At 48.6% G+C, this 12927-nt stretch overlaps 1 protein-coding gene across 7 annotated transcripts in view; it reads left to right on the forward strand.

Annotated features, from left to right (window-relative positions):
* The window catches only part of GIT2 (GIT ArfGAP 2), a 48569-nt gene extending 42276 nt beyond the window's left edge, over window positions 1-6293 (forward strand). For all 7 annotated transcript variants that reach the window (XM_068563039.1, XM_068563044.1, XM_068563041.1 and 4 more), the window contains 2 exons: window positions 2220-2283; window positions 2819-6293. In XM_068563039.1, coding sequence (XP_068419140.1) covers window positions 2220-2283; window positions 2819-3031 — 277 coding nt within the window. In that variant the 3' untranslated portion in view covers window positions 3032-6293. The remainder of the gene's footprint in view (window positions 1-2219; window positions 2284-2818) is intronic.
* Window positions 6294-12927: the final 6634 nt, after the last annotated feature.

Consider the following 12927-nt stretch of genomic DNA (forward strand, 5'->3'; position numbering starts at 1 on the left):
AGCTAGTCTTCATGGCTGGACTGCTGGAGGCTCCTCAGAGAAAAGGAGGAACCTGCATAATTTCTCAGCCTCCTTCCACGAAAATTATATAGCTGTTTATCTCCCCCCTGCCCCGGACTTCCTCTTTATCACACGCCCTTCCTGCCGCACACGCTACAGGTGTGGAGTTCCTCTGCTCAGCACCACAGCCTTGGCAACAGACAACTTCATTACCACATTACATAAAGCAAAACGTTTCACACCTCAAACGTATCAAGGCACCGTGATAACAGGGTGAACTCCTTCCCTGGGGCTCTCCCACCATTGAACAACATGCTTCACTTCTCATTTCCCCTGGCTCAGAAGTGCCTTGCTCGTATTTCAAACAGCAACCAAGAACTATGCTTACATTAAGTTTCTCTCTTTGATGGTTGTCAAAAATACAAATATCTGCCCTGGAGCCGTTTCTGGCTTCAAAGATCACAATATGTGGAGCTTGGTACAATTTGGGAGGTTTCTTTTTTTTTTTTTTAAGATGTACAAATCCGTTCAATATATGTCATGATCTGTTTTCTGTAAGAACCATGAGAGAATGATGCAGAGATTTTTAATCATCAACTCACTCTTTTGGTTTAAACTAGAATTGGTCTAGAGAATTTATATTTTATAAATTGTTCAGTGTTCTCTTAAAATCTCTGGTTCCTTGCATATCTGAGACACTTTCTCTTTTTTTTGGCTGCATTGGGTCTTTGTTGCTGCGCGTGGGCTTTCTCTAGTTGCGGTGAGCGGGGGCTACTCTTCGTTGAGGTGCGCGGGCCTCTCATTGCAGTGGTTTCTCCTGTTGCAGAGCACGGGCTCTAGGTGCGCGGGCTTCTGTAGTTGTAGCACGTGGGCTCAGTAGTTGCAGCACGCAGGTCCTAGAGTGCACGGGCTTCAGTAGTTGTGGCGCACGGGCTCTAGAGCACAGGCTCAGTAGTTGTGGCACACGGGCTTAGTTGGTCTACGGCATGTGGGATCTTCCCGGACCAGGGCTCGAACCTGTGTCCCCTGCGTTGGCAGACGGATTCTTAACCACTGTGCCACGAGGGAAGTCCCGACACTTTCATTTATAACCTTACATTATACGAATTAAACCCATGCCTTTTTCTCTTGTTTTCTCCTCTCGATGACCCATTGCTTGTGCTCGTCCTAAGTGGACCAGTAGCCCATGCAGGCACGGTCAGGCTTAGTCCTGGTCCCCTGGGCTGAGCAAGCTCCCCACAGCCCCTGACCTTCCCTCAGCCTGGTCCCATCCCCTCAGCCTCCAGCCTCACTCCCTGCCTGTCTCTGTTTCTGTCTCTCTCTCTTACACACAATTACATAGTCCAGGGATCACTACATATTATGCGCAAAAGCCTTTTCAAGGAAAGATAACAAGTTGTGAACGTGGACCCCCTCTGGTAGAGAAGGAGGAGGACTTTGTCATTAATCTGCATGTGCTTGCTTTCGTGGCTTATTGAGGACCTCCTAAAATATGTCGTGATGAGTGAGTTTTTGAGAGATGTCCTTAGGAAAAATGCCTCCTCTGTGTAGCAGGAGGAAAGGGTGAATTATATTTCTGGGTCAAAATGAAAACCATAACCAGCAAAACATAAAACTCTTAGGTGTGGCTCTCAGTTGATGCTGAAGAAACATTTGTGGCTGATACAGTGGTTGCTGTGGACATTGCCGTTTTTTGAGGGTCTTTGTCACCAGATGGGTTGTTGCCCCTTCACATTTGCAAGTTAAATAACTCCTGTGCGTTGGTGTTTTTGTTATTTCATGGTGTATGGTTCTAACTGCTCGTAAAGGTAAAAGTCGGGGATTCCCAATTGGAAGGCATTTTGGTATAATTCAAACCAGTTTCTTGAGATGCAGTGATTTAATTAAAACGTAGGCAGTCTTAATTTGAATGACCACCTTGAGGAGGTGTAGATATCTTTACAGACTAACTGTTCTGTGGCTCCACCTGGCTGGTAGTGGACGTTGCCTACATTCATACCTGGAGACTGTTTTTGTCTGACTGAATGAACTTTCAAGAAAGGATGGGGCCCCTGCTTTATCACAGAGCACCTCCTGTTGATGTGGGATCCACAGCAGGTTGGGCCATGGCCTCAACCCCTTTGTTACGGGAATGTAAATGGGACCTATTCTTAGCTGAGTATTCTCTGTCTCTGAATTATTTTCACTGTCTTTGAATAACCTCTTCAATATTCTTGCAGTTATATTCCCTGCTCAGAGAGGATACACGTAGCTGTTACAGAAATGGCAGCATTATTCCCCAAAGTAAGTCACTCCCTACTAACTTGGTTCAGATCCCTTTAATGAACCGTAAGAAATTTCTTTATGACCTTTACATTATATTAATCTTTTTGTAGCACAGAAAGTTTTAAATATGCAAATAGCCATATAGGGCTTTGAAATATTTTTTGTGCTACATGAGCATTGATTTGGGTTTAATAAGACAAGAATGTACAAGCCAAATGCTGGAAGGTAAAGCATTAATAGAATGAAATTTTATCTGGAATATTTCACCCAAGTGGATTAATGTTTTTCAAAAACCACTTCAGTATAGCACTACTAAACGCATACTACTAAATACACTGCATGCACTTTGACCTTTGAGACAGAGCCCTTCAGCATCCGCCACGCTGTGGGTTGCCAAGCTTGCAATGTTCCGAGCACCCTCAGTGAAAAAGTGCTGGACAGAACTGCTGTTCACTGTGGAATAGCTTGAGTTGTTTTCTGAGGAATGCTTGTCCCTGCTCTCGGATACATCCACCCTGCAATTCATGGCGAATGCCTGTGTTTTTCTGTTTAGAAACCCAGGTCCGACATGGTGAGGACTTCCCTCCGCTTACTGACATCCAGTGCCTACCGACTCCAGTCGGAGTGCAAGAAGACCCTCCCAGGCGACCCGGGCCCGCCCACGGACATCCAGCTGGTCACGCAGCAGGTCATCCAGTGTGCGTACGACATCGCCAAGGCCGCCAAACAGCTGGTCACCATCACCACCAAAGAGAACAACAACTGAATGGCAGGGCTGGCCCGGCCCTTCTGTTTTCGAGGCTTTTCTAAGTCTGGTTTCCAATTTAGACATGGAACTCTTCCGATTTTTACAGAAACAAACGTTTAATGAAAATTTAAAACTTTTTAAAAGAAAACTCAGTATTATTTTTGCATGTTTTCTAACAAATTTTCAACTGTTAATTTAACCCACTTGCCTTATTTGTGCCTGTTTGCCAGTTTACCTTCTGACGTGCTGTTGTGCTGTCCGTGACCGTCGAGTTAATGATCATAGATATCCAAAAGCAGATCTTCATTGTTTAAAGTATTTTAGAACTTTTCCATCCCTTCAGACTCCTTGCCTATGGCTAAAGCTATAAGTGAGAGTTTTACTGAAACATTCTCCGGAGAGAGTTGGGTTTAAAAAAAAAAAAAAAAATCAACATTGTCTGTTCCCTATCAAGCATTGTGCAATAAGCAGATTTTCCAGCCTCTACTGCAGAATCTCTAAGTTTGGGGTATCTCCAAGCAGGCATGTTAGAGAAAGGACTTTGCCACTTTCTAAAAATAGTGTAACGATCTCTCTTGGAAGGCAACAAGGAAGTGTTCAGTTTCTTTTAACTGTTCTATCATATTAGATGTTCTCTCATCTAATTCTTCAATCCTATCTCTGTCTATTTCTATTTTACTATCATCCTGAAGTCTCCATGGCATCCGATAAGCACTCATGCTCCCTGTAGTGTGTCCCTTGGCCGTGTTATCACGCACACTCTGGGGAGCCTCAGTCCCACAAGCCGTAACTAATTTCGTCCCTCCCCATTCAGATAGCACTGCCGTAAACGGTGACAAGAGCAATGATCTGCTCCCCTTACTCCTCTAGCCGCCTAAAGCCTTCCCACACGACCTGCTTCGCATATCTCGCCACCTTTAAGGACTTCTTATGAGGTAAGATGTGTACGATCACCCGAGTTCGCTTCTCTTCCATTATCTCACTGGTACTTCACAGTTAGACATCACCTTTCAAGGGACTTCCAATGCAGGGGGTGTGGGTTCGATCCCTGGTTGGGGAGCTGAGATTCTGTATGCCTCATGGCCAAAAAAAACAAAACATAAAACAGAAGTGATACTGTAACAAATTCAGTAAAGACTTGAAAAAAAATGGTCCACATCAAAAAAAAAAAATTCTTTAGACATCACCTTTCAAGAATTCCCTGGAGTGCTCTCGCTGACTACCCACTATTCCAAAACTACGAAAGCATGCAGGTGTAAATTCTGGAACGTACCGAGATTAAGTTAATCTCAACTGAGCCTTTTAAGTTACTAAGAAGAGCTTTGTTGTTCTAAAAGCTAAAGCATATTCCTTCCTGCTTGTCGCCGCAGTTTTGTGTGGGTGGGTGTGGCCCAGACCCTGACCTAGACCAGGGGGACCAGAGGGTACTGACATTGGTGAGTGAAGCGAGCCAGGTGCCCAGGGCAGGGGACATTGGGGGAGCCCGTGGCACATCAGTGGGCACAGCAGCTCCCTGGCTCCACTCAGGCTGCCACGTGGAAAAGTGGGCCTGGGGTTGCTGGAGCTTTGATTTGTCAGGAGACGCCAGATACATTTTGTGCCGTCTCCCCATTTGTAAACGTTCGCGACTCATCTAAAAGTGTTCACGGCACACGTGTGGGTGAGCTTCGGCCTGTAGGCTGCCAGCTCACAGCTCTGCTGTGTAGTGTGAGGGCCTGGCTTCCCTGGTCTCCCCCGGTTTAGCCTCTGGGCCTTACCTGGAGCGTGGCCACCGTGCCCTGTGATCAGTTGCTGTTAGTCCTTGTTTCACCCATCTTTTCTGTCCCATAGCGCTCGTTCACACACGTGAAAAAGTCAAACTAATCAAAGTTGCCTAAAAACATCCTCAATAAGCCTGTATTTTCACAGAACTGTTTGATTCACAAACACCTTTGTAGTGTGACCGAATGCTGTCGGAGAGGAGCACCGCAATGGTGTTTGGTTTACTAAGTCACTGTGAGTGGGTGCTTTCGCCGGCTTTTGCTGCACTGAGTAGTGTGGGGAAAGGGTCCACATCTCCAAGACTTGTCTGCACAAACCTAAGTGCCATGCTCTTATTGGATGCTGAGGGGACGCCTTCTCAAAGGATGTCTTCTACCTTAAGTTCAAGCAGTGTCTGAGGACCTTTTCTGCATGCTGCATGTACCGGGCTGTCCCTCCTCTTCCTTGCAAACACGTGCCCTCCTGCCAGGCCTACATGGGCTCCTCGGGAAAGACCCAGCGGCAGTCCAGAGTCAGTGCCCTTGGCCTCCCGGGGAGGACGGGCTTCTGGATAATGAGTTGCCTGCGGTGGGTGAAGTGGTGTCTTCACTCCAACACTCAGGACCTGCAGTGATGGACGCTGTTTCATGCCGCTGGAGAAAGTCAAGGAACATGGGGACCACCAAAGCATTTCCAGTTGTGAGAACACCGCAGGAGGTTGCTCTGTTAACCCACAGTGCCAAAGCCCGGGAAGGAAGTTCCCAGGTGGAGTGACAGGAGGGCCACAGCTCGTCCTTCTCATCAAAGTGCCCTGCCCGTTTCCTCGGCCCTGAGAGGCCGGGGTTAGAGGTCCCCGGGGCCTGCAGACAACTCGCACCGTGTCTGAACGGTCGTTCACCGTCTTTTGCACATGGGTTCCACAGCCTTGCACTAGTGTCTGAGTTCTGTAATGTCATTCTCTTACCCTTGATTCTCAAATCCCTGCCCCCTCAAATGCCCCTCGGAGCTGAGAGGTCGGAGGTAGGAAACCGGCATTTGCCACTTGCTGGGGGGAGACAGCTCCACCCCTGGGCTCCTTCAGCTGAAGTCATCTTCTGCCTCGGAATGCAAATAGTTCGTACTTGCCAAAGAACAATGAATCGGGCCCAAAGACCAAATACAGCATCTCATCAATTGGAACTACAAACGCACAACTCAGGAGCTGTCCTCCGATCCCTCCAGCAGTTTAAGCTGCAGAACCAGAGTGAGACCGGCATGAGTGTCCTCCGCAGCCACCCTGAGCTCCCCAAGCAGAGAGTTTTCCTTCTTTCCTTGTCCCGGTTGAAGGTCACCTTGATTTTACAAAAGAAAATGCTGCATAGGAAAAATGAAATGCCTTTTATTCCAATGTATTTTATCCATGTCACCCATTATTCTGTACTTATTTTTCCTGTTTGTTGTACATTCTATTCCTGTAATTATTGTTCAACCCTTTAAGCGTTGTAAAATCGTTTTGGAATTTGTGCCTGCTACTTATGCAATAAACAGGCTCTGTAAGTGTCCTTGTGGTAATTCTGTGCTTCCCATCAATAAGTTGATGTTTCCAGATACTAGGTCAAAGTTCCGAGAAAGTTCTTCCCACAGAACCCCATCTTTGATGAGAGACGGTATCAAATGTGCCTCCACCCTGGGGGGGGGGGGGGCTCTGTCTGTTTTCGGAAAGGATGACCTTTTCCTCCTCTGTGCTCAGCAGATAGCTTTCTTACAAGAAGTCCTGCATCAAGGAATCAGTTCCATGTATCTTATCATGATGCATTTACTCCTCACGTTAAATTTTGTAAATTCAGCGAAAGCCAGCCGAGCGCAGGCGCCCTCACTTCTCCTGGGCAGGTGATCGGGTGGCGAAGTCAGTTCGGTCTCTCGAGGCCCCCAGTCTTCTACTTTCAGAGCCAGGCTGTTGTGCGGGTTCACGTGGGGGAGCTGTGGGATAGATTTACACCGGGTTCGACAAGGATACCCACAGTCCCCGACAACTGTCCTCCCGACGGGTGACTTGGGGCACTTCTCCCAAACGGAAGAAGGGGTGGGGCAGCACGGGTGCCTTTCTAAGCGAGAAGCCCGGGGAAGACGGGGCATCCTCTCTGTGTGATCCAGCTCGTCCGAGGACCTCGCAGTTCAGACCCATCATCAGCTCACTCCCAGAGACAGCTCCTAGGGCAGGGGTTCTCCAGTGAGCCAGCATCAGAGCCCCTGGAGGGCTTGGGAAAGAGTCTCCTGTTCACCTCTGCTTCAGCAGCTCTGGGGCAGGGGCCCAAGGATCTGCGCTTCTCACGGGGTCCCAGGGCTGCTGCTGCTGCTGGTCCAGGGACCACACTCTGAGAAGCACCGCTGTAGACCATTTTCAGGCCCCGCCACCAACGCCGCACAGCTCCTTGCCTTCTGCTTTCGAGACACGCCTGGGACCCGGGACCCTTTACTGCAGTGTTGCAAAGCTTGCACCTGGACCCACCTCGCCTCAAGCTACAAAATACAGAGAAACTGTATTCGACTAAAAATAACTGTGTGCATGGGCAGTTGGGGCAAATTCTGGACCCAAAAGATACAAAAAGAAAGACAAAAAAAAAAAAAACAAAAAAAAAAACCAACTGCCATTTCTGAAGAGCCAGGAGCAAAAACAGCGTGTTGGGAGCAAAAGCAGGGTACTGAGCATGCCCCCTGCACTCAACACCACCTAAGGGGGAGGTGGAATACCTAAGCCACCCCTCCAGCCAGACCTCTGGACACAACCCTACCCTCACCCCATATAAGGAACAGGCTTGCCCCACCCGTCAGCTAGCGAGCAAGCCAGGGAAACTGTTGTTTGTTCTTGCTCCCCCCTGCTGCAGCAGGGGCCCCAATAAAGCCTTGCCTGAATTTCATGTCTGGCCTCTAGTCAATTTCTCTTGATTGGGGAAGGCCAAGAACCCTGGTCGGTATCACTTTTAGCCGTGTTTTTATAATAATTATAATTAAAGCTCACATTTATCAACTATTTACTCTGTGCCAGGCACCGTGCTGGGTTCCTTATGTATATTAACTTGTTGAATCCTATCTGCAGCCCTGTGAAGCAGGAGGAGTTGTTCCCATTTTACAGATGAGGAAGTTACACTTGAGGAGGTTACGTCCCGCATCCAGGGATGAGGGAGAGCGTGTGAGTTATTGTCAGTCCGGTGTGTCTTCCTCGTAATCAGCCAAGGTGGGTTTTCATGACCCTAGAGGGGTCTGTGACTAAGGAGCTCAGAGAACGTGGCCTCTGTGCAGAGGTGAAGCCCGGGGAGGCTGCATCCCTGAAGGTCTGCGTAAGAGGTGATGTGAGATGATGTGAATAAAGGGCATTAGTAAGTAACCGGGGCACAGTCTTCTTGTGCCCATAAGACGTGTCTCACCCTTGAGCCCCAGGCACCAGGACCCCTCCAGCGTTTGTTGAGTGACCGACTGGCAGGACTGTCCACTGGCTCCCAAGCATGGGCATTGCTTTCCCAACCGTGGGGCTGCACAGAGGCGGCCTCACCACAGGGACAGCTCGGGGGCCATCTGAGGTTGACACTCTGCGAGGCTGTCCAGGAGCCGGTCCCCGTGGCCCACGGACACCGGGCAGAGGTGGCCACCAAACCGGAAGCCAGAGCCACACCAGGTGGGACGGATTCCTTCATAGCTTTACGGGGGCATGTGGCAGCTCACCACAGAGTAGGTCCCCGGGGAGGGGCCTCTGGGGACAAGGAAAGGCACAGTGAAGCCCTGCTTCATCCTGCCCCCCCAAACATACCATCCTCCCTCCCCCACACCCAGGTCCTTGTTCACAAGCACAGCTTCCCTGGCCACGCTCCCCAAACTTCCCAGCCCATTTCTCGCCCCAGTGCCTCTTCTCCCCCAAATCCCTTTTCACCCCTCACCCCTTCCCAACACCTTCCCCTCTCTTCCCCCTCAGGCCCCTCACTCCTCTCCCTTCCTCTCCAGCCCTTGTAGCACCACCCTCTGTGTCCTGCCCCTGCCCTCAGCCTTCTCTTCACCTCCTTTCCCTTTCAGATCCCCAGGTAATTACCTCTCACCCAGCCTTGGCCTCTTCTCTTGCCTTAGTCCTGTAAGCTCCGTCTTTCTCCCAGGTCCTACTTTCCTCAGGAGCCCAGGACACATTACAGACAGGAAGTCTGGTCTTACAATTTGCGCACACATCCCCACCCACACGATGGCCTAAGAGTGGCTCTTAGCCCCCCTCGCCCCACACCTTGCTATCTGCTTCCCTCTCCCAGCCCTCCCCTCTCAGGACCTCTCCCTCTTTCAATACTTCCCCACCCTACCCCACCCCGTTCCTTTCAGACCAGAGGGGCTGAGTTCATACTGGCACTCATTGTGTGCAGTCACTGGGCTAAGTGCAATTTTCTACGGTAGCAACTGAAACAACCCCCCATTTTGCAGATGAGGAAACTGAGGCCCAGTTAGTGGCGGTGGAGCAAGTCAGAGCACGGGGCCTGTGCTCAACCATGGGGCACTTCCTGGCACAGTGGACCCTCCAGGATGAGGGCTGCAGGAATGTGGCAGACAGCAGACCTTCTGGAAGCAGAAGAGGGTGAGGAATGGCCACGACCTGGATAGAGGTAAGGTGGGAGGGAGGTGTGGGGCAGACTCAGAGGCAATCCTCTTGCCTGGGAGCATCAGAGAGGAAGGCCGGGATGCTGGTCTCTGTGTGGTCTTCTGCCCACCCTGGGTGCCGGGGGAGTTTAAAGGAATGTTGAACACTGAGTTTTTGTTTTGTCTTCCAATTCCGTGTTTGCCACAGTATTTCTTGTCTTTTCTGTCTGTTTCAAACTGAGACATTTGGTAACCGCTACTCAAAGTCAGACTCGGACCTATGAGTGGAGGATGTTGCCCAATTCAGCTGTTTCAACAGTTCAGGGCCTCACAGATCCCACAGGGCACGTAGAGGCACCCAGGTCGGCCATTCTGGAAGGAGCAGCCCTGTGCCTGCTGCTGGAAGCCAGGGGGGCTCCCTCCAGGGGACTGGATGGGACTCCCCGCACTCAGGGAGGGAGGGAGGAAGCTGGCTCAGTGGAGGAGCGCAGCCTATCCGGCCTGCTGCTTCCTATTCAAGCAAGGTGGAAATCCTGCCGGAGTCCAGCAGCAGAGATGAGGGTGCTTCCACCACTGGCAGGTTGTTTACTGGGCAGGGGAGGAGGCGGGGATCCTCTTGACAGGAAAAATAGGTCCATTTGAGCTTGGTGGTTTCGGTATCTATCTTACCCATCCTCACATCCCCATTCTCCACTTTTCATGGATGAAGAACTGGCCCAAAGAGGGGTCACCTGGCCCCTAAGTGGTGGGGCATCAGGACAGGAACCCAGGCCAGCCTGGGCCACAGCCTCTGCCCTTCCCCCTCCATTCTGTTCACCCCACCTCCCCCAACTTGGACTCTTACGTACAGAAACGTGTCTAACGCATCCATGCAGAATTACAAAGTGGCCCCCTGTGTCTCTGCCACCAGGTCAAGAAACAGAGCATGGCCTTTGCATTAGAAGGCACCATGGGTCCTTCCTTCCCCAGACTTTAGTGCTAATTGCTTCCTTGCTTTTGGTTGAACACCTGTGTGTACCCCTTTTTAAGTAAGAGCTTTCTTTTGCCTGTTTTCAGACTTGTAACCGGAGCCACTGATGTATGCTTTTCTTCCTTCACATTGAGATTCAACGTGCGTGTGTAGTAGCTCTATTTAGTACATTCCCCATGTTGTGCAGTCTTCACTGAACGTATACACCATGATTTATCTATCTAGTATTTTATGGATGGACGTTTGAGTTTAGTTTTTGGCTCTTATGAAAAAAACTGCTTTGAAAAATATATCTTCTGGTACACGTGTTGTATGTTTCTGTAGGGTATATGTATACCTAGGTGTGGGACCCCTGGGTCATAAAGACGTGCATCTCCAAACTGTAACACTGTTTCCATGCTGTCTTCCAAAGGGTTGTACCAGCAGAAGATGAGATTTCCCCTTGTTCTACATCTTCATCAGCAGTGGTGTAATAAGCAGTTTTAATGTTGCCAATCCAGTGGGCTTGTATCTAGTAGTTTTAATTCGCATTTCCTGATCTATAATTCAGCTGAGTGCTTTTCCATGTTTATCATAGCCATTTAGATTTCCTGTTTGGTGAAGTGCCTGTTTGAGTGTTTACCTATTTTTCATTAGGTGCTGTTTTTTTTTCTTTTTTAATTATTCATAGGAGGGTTTTTTTTTTTTTTTTTTTTAATGTTCTGACCATTTTGTTGCTATCTGTGTTGCAAACATCCTTGCCCATTCTGTGGGCATGCCTCCCTCTCAGGTGTCTTTTGAAGCTTTTTTAATGTAGTCAGATTTATCAATCCTTTCCTTATGGTTAGTGTTCCTTGGGTCTTAAGAAACCTCCCCTACACTAGATTACTATTACGTTTTACTTTGATATAATCGTAGACCCACAAAATAATTGCAAAAACTGTCCCCCGTGCCCTTCACTCAGCTTCCCCCAGTGGTGACATCTTACATAACTATAGTACAATATCAAAATCAGGACACTGCTTTATGGTGCAATCACAGACCTCATTCAGATGTCATAGATTTTAGACACATTTGTGTGTGTGTAGTTCTTGCCATTTTACCACGCAAGTAGGTTCCTGTCACCACATGAAGATACAGACCTGCTGCATCACCAGACACCTCCCTCCTGCTGCCCCTTGAGTCATACCCGTCTCCTGGCAACCATGAATCTGTTCCCCCTCATTTTCTCCTTTCAAAAATGTTATATATGTGGAACCATATAGCATGTGACCTTTTGAGACTGGCTTTTTCACTCAGCGTAATACCCATCCAAGTTGTTCAGAGACCGAGATCATGGGGAGGGGGCCCAGAAACCACTGTAGGACTGTGTCCTGACCAGAAACCTTCCACACCCATATTTGGAAATGGGTCCTTAATTTTTCCTGCCAGTGGGTAGGAAATACCTCCTTAAGGAATAGAGGCTGGGTTATTTAGTTTTGGTTTATCTTGTAGTTTTGTTAATTATCTAGTATCTGCCTTTTTCTTTGTTTGTTTTTTTAATAACATTTTCCCTCATTTCAAAGGTTATAAATGTTCTCTGTGGAAAATATAGAAAAGCACCCAAAATGAGAAATACCCATTATCCCAACTTTGAGAAATACCCACAAATATTACGTGTCCTTAAAAATGATGTTACGTAGCTATTGCTTTTGAACAACTTTTTAACACAGCATGAACATTTCTCCAGAATTTTCAGAAAATTTTAAGCATTCCATTTCATTTTAATTCACTGTATAATACCCCAAACTCAAACAGCCTCCTGGTGTTGGACATATAGGTTATCAGTTTTTGCTACTCTAACTAATGCTGTGAGGAACATCTTTGTTCCAGTCTGATTATTACTTATGTTCCTGGGCCAGGAGGCAGCTTGGTGCATTTAGGGAGGGCTCCTGGAGGGCTAGCCACTATGGGGCCTGGTAGGCCAGGGGAGGATTTGGGTCTTGGTCCTAAATGCAGAGGGACACCATTGAAGACAGTGGAAGATTTTCATTTCAGGTGTGTGTTTGTAAAAGATCTGCAGGATGGAGAGAAAAGTGAGGTGGATGGGTGACTTCAGGCAGAAGTCAGTGGTAGGGATGAAAGATAGATAGATGGTGGTGAGAGGGAGCAGAGCGGATGGACTCAGAGATTTCAGGTCAAAGTAGCAGGACTCAGTGCCCTGGGGTATGGCTCCTGCAGCGGGCAGGTGGATGGTGGTGCCATTCACTTATCTGAGAACGCTGCAGGAGGGCCAGATGGCTGTTGCTGTTGTTTCGTTTAATGATGGGAGTTTAGGAGAGATCTTTTGATTATTCTCGTTGTGCTGAGTTTGAGGCATCTTTGGGGCATACAGTGGAGATGTCAGAGCGCTAGCAGATATAGGAGTCAGGACCAGAGATACAGATCCAGGAGTTATCGATGTGTACACGGCACTGGATGCGAGGGACCTGGCTCACATCATGTAGGAATGGCCTGTGTGGTGCCTGGGCCTGAAAGGCTGGCAGAGGCCAAAGTAACTCTGCATAGGTGCCCAAAGAACCCCGCTTGTATCGTCAAGAATGTGTATGGTAACTGTAAGCCAGGCTGTTCAGTTTGTCTCAGGGGTGACAAGTCAGCA

This window comes from Eschrichtius robustus, chromosome 14 (genome assembly GCF_028021215.1).
Source record: "Eschrichtius robustus isolate mEscRob2 chromosome 14, mEscRob2.pri, whole genome shotgun sequence".
Classification (NCBI taxonomy): Eukaryota; Metazoa; Chordata; class Mammalia; order Artiodactyla; family Eschrichtiidae; genus Eschrichtius; species Eschrichtius robustus.